Source organism: Zeus faber (assembly GCF_960531495.2).
Source record: "Zeus faber genome assembly, chromosome: 16".
NCBI lineage: Eukaryota > Metazoa > Chordata > Actinopteri > Zeiformes > Zeidae > Zeus > Zeus faber.
This window is the reverse complement of record NC_137202.1, coordinates 13,229,299-13,255,132: the sequence shown is the minus strand read 5'-3', so window position 1 is coordinate 13,255,132 and position 25,834 is coordinate 13,229,299. Positions and strand designations below refer to the sequence as shown.

The 25,834-nt window shown below is 40.9% G+C and overlaps 3 protein-coding genes across 3 annotated transcripts in view; all 3 read right to left on the bottom strand.

The window, feature by feature from the left end:
* Positions 1 to 499: 499 nt before the first annotated feature.
* Positions 500 to 7,308, bottom strand: cdk1 (cyclin dependent kinase 1). The gene is made up of 8 exons (XM_080016109.1): positions 7,232 to 7,308; positions 5,948 to 5,990; positions 5,547 to 5,703; positions 3,674 to 3,797; positions 3,004 to 3,174; positions 2,421 to 2,584; positions 1,104 to 1,245; positions 500 to 895 (listed from the first exon to the last, which is right to left on the bottom strand). Exons 2-8 carry the CDS (start codon positions 5,982 to 5,984, stop codon positions 782 to 784), a joined length of 909 nt encoding a protein of 302 aa, XP_079872235.1. The 5' UTR covers positions 5,985 to 5,990; positions 7,232 to 7,308; the 3' UTR covers positions 500 to 781.
* Positions 7,309 to 8,656: 1,348 nt separating this feature from the next.
* Positions 8,657 to 12,818, bottom strand: LOC307242709 (glutathione S-transferase P-like). Its single transcript, XM_080017258.1, has 7 exons — positions 12,593 to 12,818; positions 12,320 to 12,355; positions 10,469 to 10,578; positions 10,254 to 10,341; positions 9,527 to 9,630; positions 9,138 to 9,239; positions 8,657 to 8,970 (listed from the first exon to the last, which is right to left on the bottom strand). Coding segments are annotated over exons 1-7 (630 nt in total). The 5' UTR covers positions 12,594 to 12,818; the 3' UTR covers positions 8,657 to 8,781.
* Positions 12,819 to 15,426: 2,608 nt separating this feature from the next.
* Positions 15,427 to 25,834, bottom strand: part of hnrnpll (heterogeneous nuclear ribonucleoprotein L like) — a gene marked incomplete at its 5' end in the record, with an annotated part of 42,512 nt that continues 32,104 nt past the window's right edge. The window contains 7 exons of the mRNA XM_080017082.1: positions 15,427 to 16,910; positions 17,061 to 17,159; positions 17,721 to 17,778; positions 18,067 to 18,268; positions 20,146 to 20,267; positions 21,246 to 21,463; positions 24,579 to 24,650. Coding sequence (XP_079873208.1) covers positions 16,855 to 16,910; positions 17,061 to 17,159; positions 17,721 to 17,778; positions 18,067 to 18,268; positions 20,146 to 20,267; positions 21,246 to 21,463; positions 24,579 to 24,650 — 827 coding nt within the window. The 3' untranslated portion in view covers positions 15,427 to 16,854. The remainder of the gene's footprint in view (positions 16,911 to 17,060; positions 17,160 to 17,720; positions 17,779 to 18,066; positions 18,269 to 20,145; positions 20,268 to 21,245; positions 21,464 to 24,578; positions 24,651 to 25,834) is intronic.

Here is a 25,834-nt window from a genome sequence, read left to right as displayed (position 1 = left end):
AAACGAGTGACGCACGGGCAAACCATTCACACGTTTGCGTTCCACCGTAAAAGCAAAAAAAAAAAAAAAAAAACAATTATTTTATCTTATTGTAACCGACGCGAACGTCGTCGTCGGGTGGCGGCGCCGTGGCGCGCGTCATCGCCGGACGTTCTCCGCGCCGCCCGCGTGAGCGCACCCGTGAAGTCGGACACGCGGAAGGGAAGGAGTCGAGTCCTTCGCCGCGAGCTGGGCGGCTTCGCGGTTCGCGCGGAGGACGTGGTTTCAGAACTCCACCTTTTACCGCTCACCCCGCACGTCATGCCGAGCGGAGTTTTCAGCAGCTTTTATAATTGTCTCACACACACACACAGTATATACACAAACATTTTTGCTGGATGTAGACTTGATTTAATCTTTTATGCACGGAATAAATAAATATACATACACATATCTTTTTTGCCTTCTCTTGTACAGGCCAAATGTTGTTCTATTTTATTCTGTTGTATTGGAATTGCTATTGCTTGCTGCTAAAATGTGCACGGTCTCTGTAAGCACTGCCACTTTCACTGCATACCTGTATGCATGTGAATTTGAAAACCTTTTGAACACACACACACGGATTAAATGAGAAAGTGATTGGCACCAAACGCGCGCACATTTATTGAATATATAGTTCATAATGAAAATTTCTTACAATGTGGTAGGTACAAACATTTCCATAAAAATATTTACAAGACAATTATTTGGGGAGGGGAAAAAAAGAAAGGAGAACAGGGAATAATGGACATCTGTGTGTGTTTCAAATCTTGACAGTGCTGGCGGGCAGGGTTGATTTGTCCAGGTCATCAAAATAAGGGTGAGCCATGGCTCGGCGTGCAGAGATCCTCTTGGGAGGATTATAGATGAGCATTTTCTACGAGATAAAAACATGGAACAATGTCAGATACAAAGCATGGAATAATAAACATTTTAATAAGGAAAAAAAACCCAACCCAAATTAGAATAAGCAGTCCTTAAATAGTTAAATTACCCTAAGCCAAAGATACAAGAAGCTGGGTTACAGAAATTAACCCATTTAAACAGATCAAATAAGTAACTTTATGAAAAAAGATGGTTCTCACAGCCAACAGGTCCAGTCCATTTGTATCCAGATTTTTCACAAACGAGGACATGTTTCCAGAAGTCCACTTGGGGAAAGTGTTTTTATAATCCGGCAAGGACTCAACATCAGGCCATACGTCATTGTTGGGGGTACCTAGCGTCCTGAAAGAGTGTTTGGAAAGAGTTGGTTGTGTTAAAATGCAATGCCTTTTGTACTTAGTCTTTTTTTCCTACTCCTTAAAGCCTCTAAGGAGAATACAAACCGGTATTCTTTGCTGACAATTACAAGGAATTAGTCTGGAACATTAATGTGGTGGATTGTATAATCAAGTCTCAGGCCTGTGATGAAGGTGACCGTGTTTTGGTTTCTCATACATTCATTTGCAGCCAGTTGTGGTCAAGGACTGGAATGTTGACAGTTTCCATAGTTACCAGTGTTTAGGAAACAAGAGTCAGTTGTTACTTTCTCCTTTCTAAACAATTTCAACAAAAGCATTTCGGCCTCACAACTGAATGGTCTGAATAAAATCACAATCACTAATGACTGTTGTACTGGGCACCCACGTTAGAATCTTAGAATATTTCAATTGATGGAAAAACTGTCATGGCTTTTGTGGAATAACAGCAAAGCAGTGGCGTAAGAGAAACAGACTGCAGTGTTTCTGCAGGTTTCAACAAGTTCAATTTAAGACTTTCCGACCCTTCCAAAACCATTATGAATGCAATTTAAGACCATATCAACCTCAATACTGGGGGGGGGGGGGGGGGGGGACACACACACACAAAGGAAAACTCTTTGGATCTGGACGATTCACACAAGTCACCCAAATTGGCATGAAAAAAAAAAAAAGCGACATTCGCCGAAAAGCAAGTTGTTTGCATCTCTGAACTTAACCCAATGATTTTTTTAAGACCTGTCAAAATCGTATTTAAGACATTAACATCTAAAATTCTGCGGAAATCCAGGGATGGGATTTGAATCGGATACAAATGTTATTCAAGTTGTTAAAACAAGCTTATTTCATAAGTAAAAACATCAATGTATACAACACACAATTTAAAAATTAATTGCTGGATATGACATGCCATACAGTTTATCAAATTGGGGGTAGCAGGTATTAAACTAGTCCTGTAATTATAGTCAATACAAAACTGAACTCTCTTTTACGATAAGGCCCAGCTACTGATTGGTAAATTTTAAAAATTATAGTCAATAAGAAAATTGCTTTTCACCTCCCTTTTATTGGCCCCATTAAAAATATGAGGTGGCAACCCTCGCTTTAATAACCTCAAACACCACACACACTTCAAGCATTCACATGAGAACAGGTATGCACCTAAAGATCCTGAAGAGCTGATCGATCTCCGAATCCCCGTGGAACAGAGGTTTCTTGGTGGCCAGCTCAGCAAAGATGGTCCCAATGCTCCATACGTCCACTGGAGTGGAGTAGCGGGCCGCCCCCAGCAGGACCTCGGGGGCTCGGTACCACAGGGTTACAACCTGCGGGAGGGACAACAAACCACTGTGACCTAAACACAAAATGACACACACACACACACACACACACACACACACACACACACACACACACACACACACACTTTCCGATAGGGCTAAGAGGCCATGGTTATTCCACTCCAGGGAGGTTATTAACACATGGGCTATGGATTTCCCAGTGGAGGTGGAGGGTTGCCTTTGTGAAGTAACCACACACCTCAATGTGGATAATCCCTTAAATGAGTGACTCATGTGTTAACAAACACACTGTCAATATTCATTTTAACAAGGATATTTTTCCCTCTACTCTTTAGAATCTAATGACAATCACTTCCATGGTGTTCCACTCATTTTTCCTTACCCAGTGATACACACCTACCGTTGAGTGTGTACATGAGTGTCATACCCGCTGATTGACTCACCTCATGAGTGTAGACTCTGATGGGCACGCCGAAGGCTCTGGCCAAACCAAAGTCAGCCAGTTTGATGACTCCCTTGTTGTCAATTAGAAGGTTCTGGGGTTTCAGATCCCTGTGGAGAACTCTGCGACAGTGACAGAACTGGATGCCCTCCAGAATCTGGTAAAGGTAGCTCTGCAGGGAGGGAGACAAGGAGCAATTAGTAAGAGAAGCCAGAGAGGGACAAAAGACATCTACAAGATCACATCTCGTGGTTGATATAAACAATGGGGAAATATGGCTATTATCTGTTGAGTAGAAATATGCAAAGGATGTCTGTAGATATAAAATTATATTTCCATAGTTCCTCAATTTTCTTAGTTTGTGTTGCATAGTTAACATTATATTCAATGTGATGAACCTCACGTGGATGTTTAACATTGGACTTAAACAATTTCCCTGCACCGAATTTATGATGAATATGATGACTAAAGTTGCAATATATAGCACATTCACACTACCTAGGACACATAATTATGACCTTCAGCGCAGCAGAGATACGCCGGAACGTTCTGTTAACGCAAGAGCTACTGACATCCTCCAAGATGCCTGACATGCAATACTGTCAGGCTTTTTACATTTACATCACATATTGGGTTACAGTCAGTATAGACTGCACCTCTCCATTACACACCTTGACAAGCATAGTGTCCATGTACTGTCCAGAGGGAATAGAGTCCAGGTATTTCTTTAGGTCCATAGACAGAAATTCAAATATAAGGTAAAGACGAGACTCCTGCATCAAAACATCCAGCAACCTGAGACGGACAGACACACAAAAAGATTGAAATATGGTGCTCATGGCATTTCTAACAACTGGGTATGACTAATTATCTTGTACTAAAGGCACCATTATGCACCAGGACAATTTGTACATCCCTCACCAGTTGATGCCCCGTTTAAAATGTTCATATATGTGCGGTTATTATATGGCATGGCTAGTTTATTTACGTAGCACATTTGATAGACAAGGGCAATCCAAAGAACATCACAAAAGGCATAAAGTACATTTTATAAAAGCAGAGAGGAATAAAAGCACAGAACTAAAAAGCTAAAAATCAGATAAGACACTACTTAAACTATAATTAACACATCACGGTTGTATACCGCCACCAACCAGTCATGTTGCAGTTTACTCATGACAAATGTGATGAAATTCCCTCCAGGATTTCCTTTGATATCGCATTCACGAGAATGGGATGGACGTGAGGTCAGTGGTAACTTTGACTACCAAAATCCAATCAGTTCATCCTTGAGTACAAGAGGACGTTTGTGCCAAATTTGAAGAAATTCCCCAAAGGTGTTCCTGAGATGGCGCGTTCACTGGAATGGGATGGGTGGACGTACGTTTGTAAAACATAATGCTTACGGAAGGCCACGGCCGGTACAGATGCATAAAAACATCAGAAATAAGAGGTTAAAGTAGGGCTGGACGTTATGGCCAAAAATATTATCAGGTTTTTTTATATTGATAATTTTCACAATAGATATTTAGTAATAATGCTCAATTTACAGTTATATGTGTACTCTCATGGTTTAACATTAAACACTGAATCAATATGTAAAATTTGAAAAAGTTATAAATAGATAACATTAATATATATTAAAAACATTTAAATATATAGTATAATCATCATTATCATCTGAGAACATTTTCACAAACTGTGATTATATGGAAGGACGTTTGGAGCAGACCGACGGACTCTCCCCGACCGGATCAGACCAGATGTCACTGAAAATAGCGGATTCTTTCTTTAATCGCTCTCATTTTGGGGGGATGGGGGCTGCGTCGGGTTCAGGTTGGAAGGGGGGCAAGTTTGAGTCAAGTTAGTGTTGGGGGGCCTCATTCCCACCGCACGGCAAGAGAGCGGAGGAAGCCCAGGACTGCAACACTGGACAGACGATTGGCTGTTCCCGTCACATGGTTGTTTCTATGCTGGACGATTGGCTGTTCCCGTCACATGGTTGTTTCTATGCTGGACGATTGGCTGTTCCCGTCACATGGTTGTTTCTATGCTGGACGATTGGCTGTTCGTGCTATGTCTTTGCAGGTAGAGAACAGACTCAAAAAAAAGTATCAAAAATAAATCTCATTAATTTATCAATGCAATCGTGATAGATTTTCAAGATCGTTTTATCACCCAGCCTCCGGTTAAAGTACACTTTAAAACCAGCTTACACTTAAAACATGGCAGGACTCAAACCCACTGCCACATGGATTTGTTATGAGGCAGTAATAGATGGAATAAAGGATTGGTGACTCCTTGCAGGCTAACTCAATGTCCAAGTATTTTAAATTAATCAGCAATGGAAATTCTGTACCAGTTTTGAAGTGATAAAAAAATACACTGCTCCCCTATTAGCTTTAACTGTAAAAAAATAGTTCTACAGGTGACATTATTCAGAGAGTAGCATATAATATAAATGCCTGAAGGTTGGCTTCAGTCTCATCGGTAACTATGGCTTGCCGACACCCACCATGTTCAAACCATATGCTGTGAACGTACCGTACAACATTTGGATGCTGCAGCTCTTTGAGCAGAGAGATCTCTCTGACAGCGGTGCTTGGAACGCCCTCCTCTTCACTTTCTAGCCTGATCTTCTTCATAGCCACAACCTGGCCTGTGGTCTTGTGTCTGCCCTTGTATACCACCCCATAAGTACCTGGAAGACACATGTAGGACTAGGTTTTTTTTTTTGGGTAAAATGCAAAATTAATAGTTTCCATTTGTGAATACTTTAGACAATGCATCCATACAGAACAGAACAGTGAGAAGTTAACATCAGGAGTAAGTGAATTTTAAGCAGGTTGGGAATCGTGAATCAGATAATAATTCACAATCCACTACTTTAGATGCATAAATTGGAGAAACCTGGCAGAAATCCAAGAATAAAAACCTTGTCTTACCCTCTCCAATTTTCTCTATTTTCACATAGTCTTCCATGTCTCACTGAAAGATGGGAAAAAAACATCAGATGAAGATCAAATCGTGCTCGTAATCGTGACTTTAACAGCAAACAATCGGTCTAGCTAGTGCTCATGAAAATTCAAGACACTTACATGTACATCATACAATTGCGGTGCAGTTAATGATAAACAGGCATCTCCAAAGACTGAGTAAATAAAAAAGAGAATCTAGTCCAAATTAGCTATATATCTAAAGACAATGACAGCACAACCTAATATATAGATAGAGCAACAAATAAGTAATAAATATGACATGGTGAACTAACAATTAACATGTTTTCTTTAACATATCAAAACCAGAGAAAAACACAAAACCCCAAGAAAAGCAGACTATGGTGTAACATCTTTTGCAAACTACAGCCTGTTTGATCTTCTGCTCAACCGCCTGGTCCTGTGTCCTTGCTGCCTGGACTCCATCCCTTACACCAAGAGCTTTGTGGAAAAGATGTCTGCGCGTCCCAAAATCAAGAGCCTCAAAGAATGTGAACAATTGAAGAAATTGCCAATTAATGGAAATGGAAAACAGTGAGCTCCGAGAGGGCATTCTGGTTTTGTTTCTTCAACCTGATACCCCTGATTATGTAAACGAAAGCGGTTACATATTTATAACTGCAGACAAAGAAAAACAATGAACTGGCCTTGTAACATAAAACACTATTTCTGTCCCATTGACATTTCTAGTGCTTGTATAGCACTGGGAGGGAGGGGGGGGGGACATTAATAAGGCAACATGGTACAGCAAGGTGCAAATAACTTTATAAAAAGCCAGATGTAGACCGTTACATTATTTTACATTAAAGCATTTTCTGTTAAAGGTGTTGCATGTCATCTTGGAACTTGTAGGTGTTTGAAATTCAGTTCAGTCCTTCTCTCACAGACACAGGTGTGTGTGTGTGTGTGTGTATGTGCACACATACATACATACATACATACATACATAGTTAACTAACAATGAACGTGTTTACCGTATAAGAACACGAAAAATCGCTAGGAAAAACCGACTATGGCGTAACATTTACCAAGATTAAACAACATTATGCACGTTTTCTATAAAAAAAAATGCTAGCAAAGATAAGCTAGCCGGAATGAGCGTTGCAGTCTATAGCTCATCGTCACTTGGCTAGCTTGACTTAACTACTCCCGGGCTGACTTCGCGGAAACCTCTGAATGGTCAATACGACCGAACAACGTCGACGTTGAAACACACGCTAAGCCGCAGCTCACCTGCAGTTCGGCCCGGGCGAGGAGCAGCAACGCTTCGCTTTAAAAGATGACTGTCAGCGCCTTCCCTCCGCCCGTTGTAACGGCAGCATGTTTTTTTCGAAATGGCCGCGGTGCGACAGCGGTTCAAATGCGCCCAATCAACCTACGCGGTGCGTTTCAAAAGAGCCAATCGGAGAGGAGCGCCTGATCACGTGGCGCGCGTCGAGCCCGCTCGCGCCCGGCAACGAGGCGGAGGGTGGGCGTGTCTTGCTGGTGGAGCGTCACGCATGACGGTTGGGCGTCATAGTGAACAACAAATGCGATGTCGATGCGGACTGTGTACAGGCCTTTAAACACCCCCCAGTTATTGAATTAAAAGTTGTTGTTTTTTTTTTAAATCCAGTATCAGCTCTCATTCAAATGTGTCTTCATTCGGTCCTGAAAGTCCGAAATTTTGAATTCACGATTTGATTTCTCAGGAAAATGTCTTCGTTCGTCAGATCAAATCAATTGTATCCCTCCATATTATTTTGTCAACATTAGCCGCCTTTTTATTTTCATTTTTGTGCTACTGTTTTTGTTTGTTTATTGTTGTATCAAATGTTGTATTATTTTATGTTATAAACCCCCTTCTTAAATACTTCTCTAAGTCGTCTTGCCGGATGTCTGAAGGGTCAATTCAATTGAACCCTCTGACACCCTGATATAACTTTAACTGATGTGATGACAAAGACACGCACGCCAAATTTGACGAAAAAAAACGGCCGGTCACCGTCCTCCAGATCAGTACGGTACAGTTTGTCTATATTGTATTTATCTTTTGCAAAAGCCAGACTGCTAATTATATCCAATAAAAAAAATATCTGGACTGTGTCAAAGTATCAACAAATACAGATATGTAGGTCAATTATCCTTTTGCTGAGTTATTCTATAACCGTGTATGAATGTTTTTCCTTTTTGGAACAACGAAGGGTCAGATCGTTACCCCATGAGGCTCATGACTTGAGCCCACAACCTCCTCAGTGGATGCTTTCAGTGGAGGCGGCTGACCCAAGCCGCACAGTAATGTAGGATGAGAGGAAGGAGTGACTGAGGCGAGATCCGGCGAAGGGGTTTTACCATCCAATTAAACTATACTGTGCATACCGTATACTTTTTGGGATTCAATAGAACCCTTAATTCATCAAATAGCCTATTAGTGATGTAAATTGTGATCCTTCGAAAAACCAGATTGGTAGACTTGAGTTTCAAACACCTACCTAAGTTCCAAGACTAAATGGAATGCAACTTTAAAAGAAAACGCTTTAATGTCAAATAATGTAACCGTCCATACCTGGCTTTTTATGAAATTATTTGCACCCTGCAGTATCATGTTGACTTTTTTTTATTGTCCACCCCCCAAGTGCTATACAAGCACTAAAAACATATCAATAAACAAAAATAGTGTCGCTTTATTACAAGACCAGTTTATTGTTTTTCCTTTGTCTGCAGTTATAAAATTGTAACCGTTTATGTTAACATAATCAGGGGTATGAGGTTAAAGCACAAACAAAACAATCCCTGCTCAGAGCTCAGTCTTTTCCATTTCCATTAATCGGCAATTTCTTAAATTTGTCAGATTCTTTGAAGCTCTTGATTTTGGGACGCGCAGACATCTTTTCCACAAAGCTCTTGGAGTGAGGGAAGGAGTCCAGGCAGCAAGGACACAGGACCAGGTGGTTGAGCAGAAGATCATACAGGTTGTAGTCTGCAAATGAAATCTGGGGGAAAAAAAAAGATTAAAAAAAAAGATTGAATAGAGGTTAAATAAATAATAATAATAATAATAATAATAAGAAGAAGAAGCGAATGCATACATTATAAAGATAACTATTGGGTGAACTCAGAATTTAGCTAAATATAAGACATTCCAATAATAAAAGATTACCTTGTCCCCAACCAGAAATCCACTTTTGTTTTTGGCCAAAACAGCTTCAAATTTGGTCAGGTGGGTGGGCAGGTCTTTAAGGTATTGCTCTTTTTGGGTGTCCTATTAAAAAGACACAGCGTAGTCAAAGAAAATTCCACAAAAGAAAAAAACAAAAAAAAAACAAAACACCTTATTCACATCGTTCGAAGGGAGAAAAGTGCTTCAAAGACACAATCTGGGACTTTCTGCGCTTTGGAAGTGAAAACCGACCTCAAACATTTTGCATGTTTTAAACCTCAACCACACGTTTGTCTTCTTTCCAGGAATTTATTAATACAGGGTAAACAAAGTCATGCTGGCTTATGCGAGAATTGGACTTTTGTGTACGAGGCGGTGTGCTGACTTACGTATTCCTGATAAATTAACTTTATGTATTTAAGACGCAGGTCCTCAACACCATCGTTCATCATATCCACCAAGGCAGCTTGTTTTGCATCCTTGCCATATGCTCCTGAAGGGAGAAGAGGGCGAAATTGACAGATGAGAACTTTCATCAACTTCCATCGATCTGCTCGAAATCTGCTGAGACTGCGCTTTTGGGACAACTTTCTAATGATGCAAAGTGATGGACATTCCTCAGCTCCACATTTGTCTCCCTCGGACAGTCGATAAAACTGAGATTGATTTACTGTAATATTTCAATGTCTTGTGCAAAATAAAATTGTATTTTAAAAGTGTATCAATAAGCATCGCCTATGGAGAAATTTTTTTTTTAGATTATTCTGACAATCATGCTTTTCAATTGATAACAAAACATTATGCATCATTGAACCAATAATCTTTAACCAATGCTATTAATAGTATTCCTTAATTCAATGCCTCTGTAATATACACATTTATTCTTTCAATAACTAATACTTGCCTCATAATTGATGTGTTAATCCTTCTTTGCTATTTTCAAGATGTGTTCAGGAAATTTTCCAACAAATACATTTTTATCTCAGGTTGAAATAACCTGAACCCTATTATTTTAATTATACAAATTCTACAACCTCATGTACAAATATATGGTTTAAGAATAAATTGTATGTAAGGACTGCTAAAAAAAAAAAACCATCTAATCAAGGAAGTTACCGTGATTGCGACCCAGGTGTCGCAAAATCGCGTTGGACTGAAACAAGACAAAGTCTCCATCCTCAAACATGGGCAATTGACCAAATACCTGTAAAGATAGTGTGAAAAAAAACATACAAATTAAAATATAAATCGCTGTACAAATCAAAGCCTTTTAACGATATTCATCACGAGACAAAGCACCAAAGATAAAAAAGAAAACAGCTTCCACTCACACACTTGTCTTTCAGGTCTCCCTTCATCCAATCGGCCTCAAAGTCGACAAAGTTGTCTTTCCAGTCCATGCCCTGATCCGCCAACATGAACTTGATGGCGCCGCAGCGCCCTGGGAAACAAAGGAACCAGCGCTTGTTAACTGGGAGCCTCTCAAGGTTAAGCCGCCTCGAACGTTTGGGTTCGCTCGCTCCGCGTGACAGTGTCTTTCGTCCGACGGACGTCATTTTGATGTAATTTTTTGGTAATGATGGGTCATCACTCCCACCCCCCCATTTCCTTTCACTTTCCATGTGACCATACAAAGTCATGTTATTGAGTCCCAAGTGCCCACGATGTTTCAGAGAATCTCCCGAAGATAATGATCTTTGTTGAACGTTAAACTCGTGTCACAAAGCAATGTTCAGCTTTTACGCTATCTACAGTAACTGCACCTATTGAGAGATCTGCCGCAAGCGGGAAAGGAGCTGATAATTCGATATCTCAAGTCTCTCAATGGCTTTCAGGAAGGTCTACAGTTAATTGGCAATGAATTAAATAAAGCTGTTTGCAATTCAGAGTACACTGGCAACATTATGTTTGTGCATGTTAAGTACAAATTAAAGCCTCATCCACACCAATATTGTTAAAACGTAGTATTTTCTCTGCGATTTTGGCCTCCAAAAAAACAAAAAAAACTGCATTTAAGGTCGCTGAAAAACTTCTTCCAGGGCGGGGATTTTTCAAAACTCTGTTTTCCGTGTATTCGTGAATTTCATGTGGACGGGTGAAACAGACCTTCTTGAGCAACCTCAACTTCTCCATGCGCGGTGTTCAGGCGTACACCTTCAACATTACTTGCCCGCCGCGCCCCACCGTTGTTTCGCTTTGTTAGACACAGAAATAAAATTAAATTAAAAACGTTTAGTGAAGTTTCGCGTGTGAGCGCCGACGTTTGTCAAAACGGAAAAAAAAGATTTCTAACCTGTAAAACACGAAGCGCGTGATCAGTAGTTAGTCTGACGCTACGGCGGTTTAAGTGTCTGCCTGTGCACGCACAGCAGAGTCGCAGCACAGTCTGCTTATCACAGGGGAGAGGGGAGGAGGCCACAGGAGACCTCAGATCAGGTACAGATCGGGACCTGTCTCCCTCGAGCCCTAATCAGCGGCCGTGCATAACGGGGACACTGTATTGTAAAATGTCCGTAACACCGGTGTTGTCATGAGTTTATCAACCGGTGGGACTAATTCCTCACCGTGTCTCTCCAAATTTCGGAATCGCACCAATACAGTATCGCGTATGAATATGGAATCATGTCAAATAAAATAAAAAATAATAATAATTATGAATAAAAAGTATTTTATTGCATCGGAACATTTGACAAAGAAATCAAAACACGTTGAGCCTGTTTATACATACAATAAAGTCTTCTTTTTTTGGAAGCCCATTTATGCCAATGTGATGCAAAAAAAACCCCAACATCATCCTATGTCATTTATAACGAGAAACTCTCGAAATAATGGCTTAGTATCTCAAACACGATAATCAGTTGGTACCTCGAAATAGTAACTTTGTTCCCCAAGAGATAATCATCACATTGGCAGGGAATGTGATGGAAAAAGAGGAACACACACACACGCACACACACACACACACACACACACACACACACACACACACACACACACACACACACACACACACACACAGGAAAGGGGAATTGCCGTCTCTGGTACTTTGATTCTCCAAAGATTCATACTGTATACGTTTAACCCACAAACATTTTCTTTTTTTTAATTATTATTATTTTTAAGTTTGCCTGGCATGGTATCTTTCCTTGACATGCATATTTGTTTTCATGGTCTTCACGTACCTTTGACGGCAAAGTACGTGATGGTGTAAGGAGCCACTGTGGAAACAAACGACAAGCAAACACGATTAACGACGCAACTTGCGCGCCTGTGCAGACCGTAACAATAAATAGAGATTACAACGGAACCGGTGGTAAGCAGGCACCGCGTTGCGATCAATTAGTTTCGTTCGCATCCAACGCATGCAACCTGCAGGTTTACCACTGTTTATAATGAGACAAGTTAAGATGCATCAATCTGAAAACGCAACAGCGACGCAGAATCACGGTACTTACTTGTGCAGGTTCCCCGCGTCCAGAAGTCCTGAGTGAGCGCAGTGTGGGGAGGTGGCGCAGCTTATATAACGCGGGAGTCAGACGTAGCCGCCTCCTCCACACCGCGGGGTCCGAGGCTGTTTCTGCCGAGTCACCGTGACTTCGGTCGTAAATTATACCGACGACCACTCTCTGCTCCGCTTTCGGGAGGCGTTGACGACACGCTTTCAATCGACCGTGACACCCAACGCCCGTCCGAGTGTCGACAACGCTACTTCCGGCCGAAAAGTAAACATGTTATTTTTCAAAATAAAAGGCCGCCTCCATTACAGAAAAAAACCCCGAATATATCCTGTACAGGGTGACTTTGTAGTAGTGAAGGAGAATCTTTAATTGCCACACGACACGCCACTACAACACACGCATACACACACACACACACACACACCCACACACACGCTTTGGATAGTGGCCGGTGAAATGGCTCCTCTGCATTTGACCCATCCTGGCCCTGTCCTTCCCCCGGGTCGGGCAGCCAGGAGCAGTGGGCAGCATTCAGCGACGCGCCCCGCGACCTGGCTCCATGTGTCCATCGCTGGTCAGACGACGACGACCATGATGTTGTGCATGTTTTTGGTGGGGGGGTCCTTACTGATGTAACATGGAGGAAACCCCAGGTGAGCACGGGGAGAACATGCAAACTCCACACAGAGAGGACCCTAATTGGGAGATAACCCGCCGGAGCAGGGTGCCAACAGCGCCCCGGGCGGGAATCGAACCCAGGACCTTCTTGCTGTGAGGCACGCTGCCACCGTGCCACACACGTACAGTATACATGTTCTTTATCTGGAAAAAAAGAAAATATATATATATATATATATATATATATATATATATATATATATATATATATATATATATATATATATATGTTTCAGATAATGACTTCTCGATAATTATTTCCAGATAAACAAAACAGAGAGATAAAGACAAGGACCAACCAAGTGGGCGTGGTCCCTTCGGTATGCAGGGCGTGGTCTCTTCGGTGGCTGGAGGTTGGTGGATAAAAATGATAACAGTGTCGAGTTGCACGCACGGAAAATTCCATCCTAAAATGTGTTCAAAAAACAACAAAAAAAACCCTGAAAGCGCGTTAAAGTATATTTTCGAAGCCACCTTATTTGTTTGTAATGAGGACAGTTTATTTATTAACTTTTCAGAAGATATGTCGACAGTCGGATGTTTTCAGACAGTCTATACAGGGGGATGATTAGATGGGGAGGAAAAAACAAAACATTTATTGTATTTCTTTCTTCTTCATCATGGTTCCATATAAATATTCAATAAATCTAAAAAATAAAACCTTGGAAAATATCTCTAATCAGACAACAACAATGGGCACCATTATGAGGCAATATAGATTAAGTAGGTATACTGAAAAAAAAAAGTTTCTGACCTTTTTAAATACTCACTTTCAAACAACATTTAGTTTAATTTGACCTAACATTTCACTCCTTCATACAGGCATCTTTTTTTTTTTTTTTTTTTATCTTGAGAGGTTGCATTAAGTAACACCCATTATTATGTTATGGCAGCATGGAGACACACAAAGGAGGATGAGATCCTATCAAGAAGACTCGGAGCACATTTTCACTGCAGGAATGATGATCCCCATGCTGATTGTAACACACAAACATTGTTTTTTAACATAGTTAGATCAGTATATTTTGGGGATGATTTCTTAAATTAGAGCTGCTGGGTTGCAGGAGGGTTTGCGCATAAACTGTATATGAAATTTAGATTTTAAAACAATATAATTTAAATCTGTCAGTTAAATAAATGCGTGTACATTATTTGGCTGCATCCGCTATAACGTCGGGCAAATTGCACCCGTGATGAAGGCGGTGTAGAGTCACTTTAATATAATATGTCCTTCTGGAATGTGACTTGTCATGGCTTGATGATTTGTGAGGATTGAGAAGGCAAATAATAAGTCTACAGGTTGAAATTAAATAGAAAGACCCACACCTCCCGACGCGCTTATTGTGTAGAACTCACTTGTTTGCTCAAAGACCTTGCCTGAGGTAATATATGTCGTTCTATTGTGCGCAATGACCCTTCAACCCGGGTTATGAGATAGTCTCACAAACCACACACGGATACACATATACCGCAAATCCATAGCGACAATAAAACATGTTAACGTCGAACACCACCGATCACAGCATCTGGACGGAATTTGAAATGACTGAGCTGAGTTGCCTGCTTGCTTAGGTACTAGCTGACTTTTAATTTATTATTAACACATCAGAGACTGTATAATCTTATTATTATCAGTATGCAATCCCTTTATATTGAGATTACATTTCTACAGAAAAAATACCAAATTAATTTAAAGAACTAAATAAAAATATCAGTAATTCAGTTTTGTAATACACTATCATAAGCAAATATGTTAATAACAAATAGTTATTTTAGCAACATGAATAAAATGACATCCTTTCAACAAATATAAGGCATGATTATCCATTATAATGCTTAAAAAATCTCAGCCAGGCAAATTTAAATGTAAAATAAAAGTTGCTGCTAAAAATCAGCAGTAAGAGAATTGCAAAGCACAAAATACGGAATAGAATAGGTGCTTGTGGTAATAGCAGCAGGTATTTTGGTTTCTCAAATTAAATGTGAAGCTGCAATTCTGTGCCAGTGAAACACAGCAATGTTATTGCTCTTAAAACTTAAAACTCTGTGTTTCATGAATAGTCTGCAAGATATAAATTTCCTCTTTTTTTTAAAATTTTATTTCAAGGGATACTAGAGTGGAACCAAGCTTATCTCAAACCTGGAAAAAAAAAACAACAACCACTTTTTGTTTTCCATGTGCGCACAATATTGGGCAGATATTGCGCCCAATCCAGACCAAATAAAAGTCACGTCTACTCTGCACATGCACACACAGAGACACACATATGTGCAAATACAGGACACTAAAAATTATTTCAATTATCTTGACAACTGAAAGGTAGAAAAAGGTATGATTAACATTTGCCCCCGAAGCCCATAAACACTTTATATCAACTGCATTTGTGCAAGAAAAACAGATAACTTTGTTATTTCAGTGAGGGATTAAGTAAATTATTTTATTCGGATATTTATTATTTGCACCTATAATATGGACAGTGAGTGATTGGTTATTGAGTTGATTATTTTGTAGCCTTGTCATATCCCCGTATGTAAGGCCCAGAAGGATTTAAATAATATAAAACCAGCTTGCAGGGGGTGAACGTCACTTTGCAGTGATACATTTGGTAGTTTATGCACGTCAAGCATCTCAAGGTGTGGAGGTAAAAACCTTCAAAGTTCCATCACTTCACACACACAGTCTAACACAAATGTCCAACACATTGGAATCTACGACCCCCTCGACAGCAACTCCCCGTCTTCAAGGACCAAACTTTAGTTCAAATTCTATACACATGTACATGCTGACTGAGATGGAGGGTGACGTCGGCCATTGTCCGTCGGACGCTGAATCAGTCTTTTAACTCAAGCAAAGTAGAAACAGTATTAACATGTCACCTCAGGAGTTGGCCTTTAAAAACAGAGCTTTTTTTTTTTTTTTAAAGCGGCAAATTGGGGTTGAATTCGGCAAAATAACCCACTGAGTTGCCATGGATCCGGCCGCACGTCAGCCGTCTCTTTGGAAGTCACATTTTCTGTGTTCCGTAGACATCTTCTATCACCACAAAAAAAAAAAAAAAATACACAGAAATATGAGCACAAATACACTTTAGTCCCAAGAACAAAACCCAACAAAAAAAAGTTATTTGTCCACTGAGACATCGGAGGCGAGGATGGCATGTTTTATTTTCTGGCCTTTTTTTTTGTCTGTGTGTGTGTGTGTGTGTGTGTGTCTCTTTCAGGTGGGTTGTGCCAGACCACAAAATAAACTCGAATGAATGAATATTTGCCTTTGGGTTTTTCCCTTTTTCCCTCCGCGAGATGAGACGGCGAATCATCTTTATCGCTTCATCTTCTCCTCTCAGACTTGACTCCCCTACCCTCCGTCACATGCCCATCTCTCCCTGGTCCCGTCCGTCATTCTTTAACACCCCTATTGTCTGCCGTGCCCTCTTCCTATCCCCCTGTCTCTCTCTCTTCATCCAAGCGAGGCCCGTCTTTCTCCCTCAGTTTCCTTTCTTTTGACATTCTCTCCGCCTCTCCACGTCTTTCGGGGCGGACAGGGATTCTACGGTCGGGCTCCTTCAATCATCCAGTTTTTTTTATAAGTGAGAGGAGGTGGAGAAACAGAGTTTCAGGGTGTACGGGTTGGACCCATCTGAAAGAACCCGGACAAAGACACAATCAGACGTATTCAATGGACAGGCACACTTGCAAACTCTTGTCTATATATTTTCTTAAATACACACACAAAAATCTTTGATTTCCAATGGGAAAGATTCCCAGGATCCCAAGATCCCCAACTTACTAGGTATTCTGATCTGGTAATGGTTGAGAACAGTCAGGACCTCGACAGCTTGAGTCTTACTGTCAAACTCCAGCAAGCCAGAGATGGTCTTAGAGGAGGCTGCAGCAGAGAGGGACAGGGCGAGAAATCATGATTGGATCGTTTACATTATTAAATCCAACGATGCCAAGGCACTGGCTCTGTTAAAATACTCCTGTACATACACCAGAACCAATAGGCTACCACAATTAAAGTCATAAAAGTGATAAAAACTGAAAATAGGAAAGAAAAAAAAAAAAGTCACTTTAAAAAAGATAACAAAATAAATTAAAATAGAAAGAAATAATGGCTATATGCAATAAACAATATAATAACAAATAAACAATAAAAAGGTGAATAAATATTGAAAATAGTTAACAAACATTCACATGCTTCAAAATCAGAAATTCCCTTAAAAATTATATTTATATTCTTATTTGGAATTAGGAAATATCCAAAAGTGAGTACTGAGTGCTTGTACTCAGTCGAAAGTCGTACTGGTGCAGCAGAGCGAGGTAAAAAATGTTTTTACTTTCGCTCGTGAAATAATTTTGAGGATAAAAGCTTCCGTATCAAATATTCTACAACCTGGAACCAATTTCCAACTTGGATCAATGAGCCTTAAACAGACAGAAGACTTACGCTTTGCGTCAAACACTTTGAACTTGACAAAGCCAGGGACGTCGTGCTCCTCGCACAGCTGGGGAAACACAGGAGGATCAATCAATAGATCAATCGATAAACCTTTCAATCCCATTCTTTTGCTCTGCGAGTGTACTGCGAATGGGCTGCAAATCAATTGCAACAATGATTACACAATGAAGAAATGGACTACCATTTCATCCGGCTAAAATTGGAGGTAGAGCGATCCTTTATCAACGAGACTGGACTATAATAAAAGCCAGAACATTATATATTTCGTGCTGAGACATCGAAATATGCAAAGACAAAAAACGATGAATTAAAAGAACGCGAGAGGGGAACTTACCCTCATTAAATGGTCCTGGGAGACGCATGGCGGCACGTTGTAGAAGTGCAGGACGGCGGACGGAGGCTGGATGATGTTTTTGGAGGCCTGGCCAGCGCTGCTGAAGCGGTTGTTCCTGGTCATCGCAAAGTCCTTGTAGCTGCTGCTGCCGTCCTCCAGCTCAAACACCTGACTGGGGATCACCGCGTGCTGCTTGGACACACTGGGGGAAAAGCACGCAAAATGGTCCACAGTTAGTCGTTTTTTTTGTAAAACCTTAAAAGCTAGAGGAAAGCTATATACACAGATCAGCCACTGCATTAAAACCACTGAGTGGTGAAGTGAATAACATTTCTCATTTCATTCCAATGGCACCTGTCAAGGGGTGGGATGTATAGTGCAGCAACGAACAGTCGGTTCTTAAAGTTAATGTGCTGGAACAACAAGCCCGATCCATGGGGGCCCGTGGATCGGGCTTGCTAACGTCTTGGTGCCAGATACCACAGGACACCTTCAGAGGTCTTGGTGGAGTCCGTGCCGCGACGGGTCAGAGCTGTTTCGGCGGCGCGAGGGGGAGCTACACAATATCAGTGGTTATTAGTGGTGGCTTTAATGTTGTGGCTGATCGGTTAAGTTGGAATCTGATCTGAAAAATACACTACGTGTCTCACTCTACTGCTCTGATACCGTAGTCAAACTTGAACTATACTTGGCTAACTCCCAAGTGGAGGAGGTATTAAAGTGTATTATCAGCAGATCTTTTGCCAGTTCATCATCCATCAATCCATTGTCTAACCTGTCACGATGGTAACAGAGCAAACAGAGTAACCGAGATGCACCCGTCCCTCATCGCTCGGTGTTTGGTTAGCCAACCTGCCCCAACCTGCCCCAACCTGCCCCGGCGTCTCCTCCCAGGTGAATCTACCTGGTACCTACGTGAGTTTTTCCTGTCCGGATGGGAATTCAGAGTAATGGGTGCCGTTGATTTCCATGTGCTATGTGAAATGTGAAGCCCTTTGAGACTGCACTGTGATGTCTTTGTATGCATCTTTTTTTTTTTTTTACACATTCTTGTACACATATCTTGATGTGTAAACTCATAAAACACATTCAATAAAGGATTTACAACTGAGAGACTTCAAACGTAAGTTAATGTTGCTGTACCAGCTACAAAAAGGTAAAGACCCCCAACCCCCCCCCCCCCCCCCGCCCCCCCCACCGCACACTCACACACACACACACACACACACACACACACACACACACACACACACACACACACACACACACACACACACACACACACACATACACCCACACACACTACATTTCTTCTTAAAATCGGGATAATAAAAGCTGAGCCGAAAGGCAGAGGGCTGTTCAGGTTATGTGATCCTGCTGCTCAGCTGATGATCACATGGCATGCGCACAGTGAGGGCATGAGACTGGCTGGCTTACACAAGCTGCCAAACGGCTTTTGTAAATAGAGTCAATGGACCTGAACATGGGCGTGTGTTGCCCTGCGGAGTTAAAGGGTTGGCGTTTTCCTAAACATCTCTTTCTGAGGTGAAGTGGACAGAAATATTGTATCAGCGATATTTATATGCAGCGACACACACACACACACACACACACTAGAATATCTTAAGATGATGTAAACTTGTAACCCTTCACTTGCACTTGAACTTGTAGGTGGAGTAACAAGGACATCAACTAAGACATCAACACTCGTAAAAGCTCGACAGCTCATTTGAGTAAATTGCCTGGTGAGCCTTTTGATATAGCCTATCATAAGAAAAGAAATTACTGTATCTTGTATTTGTTTATTTTAGTTTTCGAACACCAAATACGGGCGAATGTTCACACTTCAGCTTAGGATCCTCCTCCGGTCACGCGACTACTGCCTTACTCGCTCGCGCAGGACTGGACTCATTCGTACTTTCTCTCCTTTACAGGTTCAATTCCAGGTCCAGTTGTCACTCAATGTCAACTTTCACAACGGTTACTCCACCACCAACACTAACAATTTTTCTTTAATGCGTATTCTGTAGCGCTGTCCTTCTAACTCCGCGCATGCCTCTGTATGTATGCGCTTCTCACCAGACATTGAGTCTCTTTCCAAACACCTTGATGCTGTTGAGGTGTGTGATGGCTCTGTCGACGGCGTACTCATCGCCCATCTCCACCAGCGCTGTGCCAGGGACGCTCTTCATGAATTTTACCTGTGGAAGACGACACACATGAAAACCAAAACACATTCCACAACACAGGAGGGTATGACATACACGTTTTAACACACGCTCACACTTGTACCGTACTCATATCCATTCCATTATACATTTCTCATTCTATACTTTTTGAATAATAGATTCATCATAGATTACACACAAACGGTGAGACCTTTCCCGATTAACTACTAATCTTATACCTTATAGATTATAGATGACATTGAATTAAATTGTAAAAGCCATTTGACAGACTATACTGAGAATTTAAAAAGCTATATCTTTTCATGAATAGTTCATTGTTTTTTCTTTTTGGGGGGCCTTTGTGATAAGGATAAAGGATAACGTACATGGAATAACTGGTGTTACACTTGAAGTACTGTAATAAGCTAGTTATACCATAGTAATAATTTATATAATAATTTAGCATTTTTAACCTATACCATGACAATAATTCATCCTGTGCATAGTATCACATTTGTATATTTGTAAATCTTAAATATCAGAATATTTATGTTTTTTATTTTTGGCTATTTGTATATATTTTATATTTCATATTTTATTTTTAATCCTATTTTATTTTATAATTGTTTTATTTCCCTTTTTTTTCCAGACTGTTAAGCTTTTTATTTTTTAAAATGCTTATGGTCTGTCCTGAAGTGAACCAAACCTCACCAAAAGAAATTCCTGGTACATGTAAATGTACCCGGCAAAAATAAATTGATTCTGATTCTGATTATGATAAGGATTCTGATAGGATTAGTGAGAATTAGTGTATGGACTTTCATTTGCAGCTGTGGACAAAATATTGCACAAATTCTGCCTACAGGATGTTGCACGACAACATTCTGTAGGCAGAGTTTTAGGAGGATTTATTCAGTAAATTTAGCTGAAATCTCTGATGCGTTCAACCCCCCCCCCCATGAACCGTCTAAAATTTGCATAAACAACTACAATAAACGCAAGCATACAAACCTTTTCGATGTTTCCATAGAGGCAGAAGAGGTTGAAGATGCGTGTGCAGTTCATCTTTGAAGGATGGAGGCCGCTCACCATGGCGACGGAGCTGGAGGTGTGGCAGGAATACGAGGAGGAAGACTGGGGAAGGGGGTAGGACACCATGTCTGGAACGTCCAGCGAGCCCAGTTTGTACCGGCTGTTCCCCGGAAGAGGCAACAGGGGACATGGAGAGCCTGGGAGACGGGAGAGGTACGGGGAGGAAATTTTACTAACATGATGTCACTTTATGAAGAGTATAGTAAGTATCCTGCATTATTATAGACCGTGGAGAAGGCAGAAGTTAGTTAACATGGGCGATGAGCTGGATAATAAACAGACATTATATTTACTCATAAATATAAAACAGAAAAGACAAAAAAGATATTAAAATATATAAATTATTGATGTAAGAGTAGTAATTTCGACTAAATCGAAAAGCAGATGCACATCTATATCATTAAAGCTCCCTACAGTAACCCACGCAATCATTGTTGATTTTTGGAGTTATTAAATCTTTAAATTCTAAAAGGTAATATTTGTATTTCTCAGTTTATTCCTCTAGGTGGTGCCATAGAGCAATATTTTAGCTGGGGGACCGCTTCACCGTGAATCTGAGTTTACACTTTAGAGCAGGGGTGTCCAAACTACGGCCCGTGGTCCATTTTTTAATTCGCCCGCAGCAAATAAAAATATAATGGAATATGGCACATACATAAAACTTGCGCTTGACTGTATTGTACTTCTTCGTTTTAACACTGGGTGGAGCTACTTGAACAAGACATTTTCTCCACAAAACAAGAGCAATCAAAGCATGAGAATTCAAAAACACAGTTGTGCGGCGAATCGAAGACTTGTCAGCTAACTTAAAACATCAAGTGTCAGACAAAGCTTGTGCTTTTGATTTTTACTCAATTGCATGTGATGAGCGCACAGATACCACAGACACCGCACAGCTGTTAATGTTTTTGTGGGGAGTTGACGATAACTTTTGCATTATGGAGGAGCTGCTTGATCTGAGGAGTCTAAAGGGCACAACAATGGGTAAGGACATTTTTGAAGCTGTGTCTAATGCAATTGACAAGATGGGACTTAAATGGGACAAGCTGTGTGGAGTTACAACGGATGGGGCTCCAGCAATGACAGGCGAGCGCAAAGGAATGGCCTCTATGGTGTGCGCCAAGGTGCAAGAGAGTGGAGGTGAGGCTGTTGAAATGCACTGTATCATCCACCAAGAAGCCCTCTCTGCCAAGACAGTCCAGCTTAGCGATGTGACACTCTTGTGAAAACTGTCAACATATTTCGAGCACGAGGGCTCTACCACATAGAATTTCAAGGTTTCCTATCTGATGTCGATGCTGAATCCAGGGACCTACTCTACCATTCTGATGTGCGCTGGCTAAGCCGCGGCTCCGGGCTGCAGCGATCTCTCGTGACAGAATTCAGAATTCTCTACGCCCTTCCTGATGGATGCAGAATAAGTAGAAGAGAGTCTGCAATAGGAACTTATCGAAATGCAGTGGGATGATTCTCTGAAGAATCAACGTCAGCGTCTCTCCCGACCCGACTTCTACCAGAGCTTGGAAAAAAGGCGCCACGCAAAAAAGAATGATGAGTCTGTTCAGCTCAAATTACATTATGTGAGCAAACATTTTCTCTGTTAACTCTGAACAAAAGCAGATTGAGAACCAAAATGACCGACAGCCATCTCTGGGATGTCCTTCGCATCTCAACCACCAAACTTACTCCTGACCTGCCAGCCATCCTTCCGTCCAAAGCGCAGGATCACTGCTCCCACTGAGTGCAACGCTGTTCCCATTATAGGCGTGTTAAAAATATATCACACAGTACCCATGTGTTAATAAGCCCAGTTACTTAATGAATCCAGTCAATTAAAGTTGATAACATTTTCTAACAAATGGTAGTTGATGTGTTAACAAGCCCAATAACTTCTTTGCATAACAAGCTTGAAATATACCCATCCCCTTTTCCCCTTATTTTTCCCCCTTTGTACAGGGCTGTGAAGGGGGATCACCATCCTGACCAAGAAGCAACCTGAGGCTGCTATTTTGAGAATGTGCTGCCAACCCTTTTTGTAACAAAATACATGAAAACTCATGAATGGAAAGCTGTGATGTAGGCTGTTTGTTTTTTTTCTTTAAGCATTCGTTGTGCAATTATCAAGCATAATTGACCTACATTTGATTGATTTTGCTAACTTTAATACACTAGAGGTGAGGTGCACCCCTCACCTCTCGTGAGTGGTCCAGCCCTTTGCATATTTTTCCAGATGGGGCCCTCAGTGAAAAAAGTTTGGACACCCCTGCTTCAGAGGCCGTGGCTCTGATTTCACTTCTCTCGCTGCAAAGGAAAGTTGATAGATATAAATTGTTTTATCGCATTATTTTATTATTTATTTGTGTGCTTACTTTTTTCCTATACTTATTTAGCCTTTTTATGTTTTTATTATTTATTTAACTTTATCTGCTTTTATCTAAGTCGTTTTGATGTTGAAGTTGTCTTGGTCATATGTCCATTGTTTGGAAACAATAGTGGAAACAATAACTGTACTTCTTTGTTTTTCTATTTTATCGTATTTGACCTCTCATGGGTCAATAGTGAGCCAATATTAGCGAATAAGAGTCCAATGCTGGTGCATTAATGGATAAAAGGGCAAACACTGATCTCTCACAACATTTAATGAGGTAGAGTTCGCCGGGCATATAGGAGTAAAGTAAAGTTGAGTAGATCTTTAAAGTCCTCAAGGGGCACTTCGCTTTATGGAAAGTCGACAATAATATAAATGACAGAACATTAACTTCACATAATCACATTACATTCAGGAATTACATAATATTACTTAACACCACAAAGCATAATAACAGCCATGTAGTAATAAATACATATAACAACAATAACTTTAGATTTGGCTGTGACTGTGGATGGACAGCACGACTGTGTTTATTCTGTGCATCCGTGAAAGCGACACAGTATAAAGAAAAAAAATGTAATATATCTAATTGAATCTAGTCTAATTTTAAATAACCACGCCATGAAAAGTACAGAATTAAATACACAGTGAATTTCCAACCACAATTTGACATACACCCAAATTTACATCGTTCAAATGCTTAGCAACTGACACCTCAGAGTTCTATGAATATGTGTGTGTGTGTGTGTGTGTGTGTGTGTATGTGTCCACGCCCGTGTACATGGTCACAGTTATGCAAGAAATTCAAGTTTCACTTGCAAAGGAAGTTGCAGATGTGGTTTCCCGTTTAAAATTACTCCATTCATGTGTTTGTAACTTACCGTAGCCGTTATCGCTGTAGGAGGAGGGGTGCTCGCCGAGGATCGCCTGTCTCTTCCTGCCTTTTCCACGTTCTGAAACACACACACACACACGGATGCACACATCCGTGAGCCTGCATTGCGTGATGGAGATCACACATTTCTTCTCCATTTAAATGTTAATGGCTCTCTAGAGGAGTGTTAGTCCCACACTAGACTAAATCTACAACACAGTACACTGAATCAGTATTGTAGTCAACAAAGAAGATACCAGAGAAATTAAAATGTAACCATACAGATGTAAAGATATTGTAAATATTGAATTAAAAACATTGTATAGGGTTTAGTTTCGGCTGAAGCAAAAAACATATTTAAAGAAGATTTGAGGTTTAAAATTCAATATGAATCATTATAGAAAATAATGTGAATATGGATCTAACGCCCTGTTCACATCTGGCATTAAAATGCATCTTGGGTGATCCGATCACCAGTCGACAGCTCTAAGTACAGGTGTGACGCACCCAAGACGCATTGAGGACGCATTGAAATCGGATCGCTCAGAGCACATTCGGAGGTTTTTACACAAAAACATCCTGTTTTTACCCAATTAAGTCCCATAGCAACAGAAAGCAACGGGGAGACGTGCGCGACGCGGCACAGAGCGCACAGTTTTTTTTGTTGTTCAATTAGGCAACGGAGCAAAACAAAAACATGTAAAATAAAATCACACTCTGTTTTTATTTGTTTTGTTTCGAGACCCGTGAACCGCAACACACAGTGGACCGGGGATGGCTCCCTCTCCATTACGCAGTGATCCGATATGGAACGGAGACTCCCTTAGTTTGTTTCACACGAGTAGCGAACCAACAAAAATAAGTACAGCTAAAATATAAACGCCGCTCTCCAGAGGACAAAAAACTCCACTCCAATTCTCTGAGTTATGTTCACGTTTTCAATTTTCCATACAAGTAAGAAAGGAAACCAAATAAATCTGCTGATCCTGAACCCCGCGCTGCCTACGGTACACACGGCACCGAAATCTCAGTCTTTAACGTTTTGATTTTGCACACGCGCAGAGGTCTTTGCACGTTGGTCTTTGCAAACGTAAATGATGTCGGCGTTACTTGCATACAGAGCGGGGAAGAGAGATCCCATCACAGGTGGTCGCTCGAGATGCAATGTGGAGACACATTCTAACGGCGGGTGTGAACAGACGCACTCAGAGCCGTCCACTCGTATCACGCAAGAGGCATGTTGATGCCAGGTGTAAACAAGGC

Coding starts and splice junctions, on each gene's coding strand:
- LOC307242709 (XM_080017258.1), bottom strand. Junction 10,342..10,468: donor GAGACCTGAAAGACAAGTGT/GTGAGTGGAAGC, acceptor CTATCTTTACAG/GTATTTGGTCAATTGCCCAT. Junction 9,631..10,253: donor ACACCTGGGTCGCAATCACG/GTAACTTCCTTG, acceptor TTCTCCCTTCAG/GAGCATATGGCAAGGATGCA.
- cdk1 (XM_080016109.1), bottom strand. CDS start 5,984: ATGGAAGACTATGTGAAAATAGAGAAAATTGGAGAGG. Junction 3,175..3,673: donor TGGACACTATGCTTGTCAAG/GTGTGTAATGGA, acceptor CCCTCCCTGCAG/AGCTACCTTTACCAGATTCT. Junction 1,246..2,420: donor CAGCTCTTCAGGATCTTTAG/GTGCATACCTGT, acceptor ACACTCTTTCAG/GACGCTAGGTACCCCCAACA.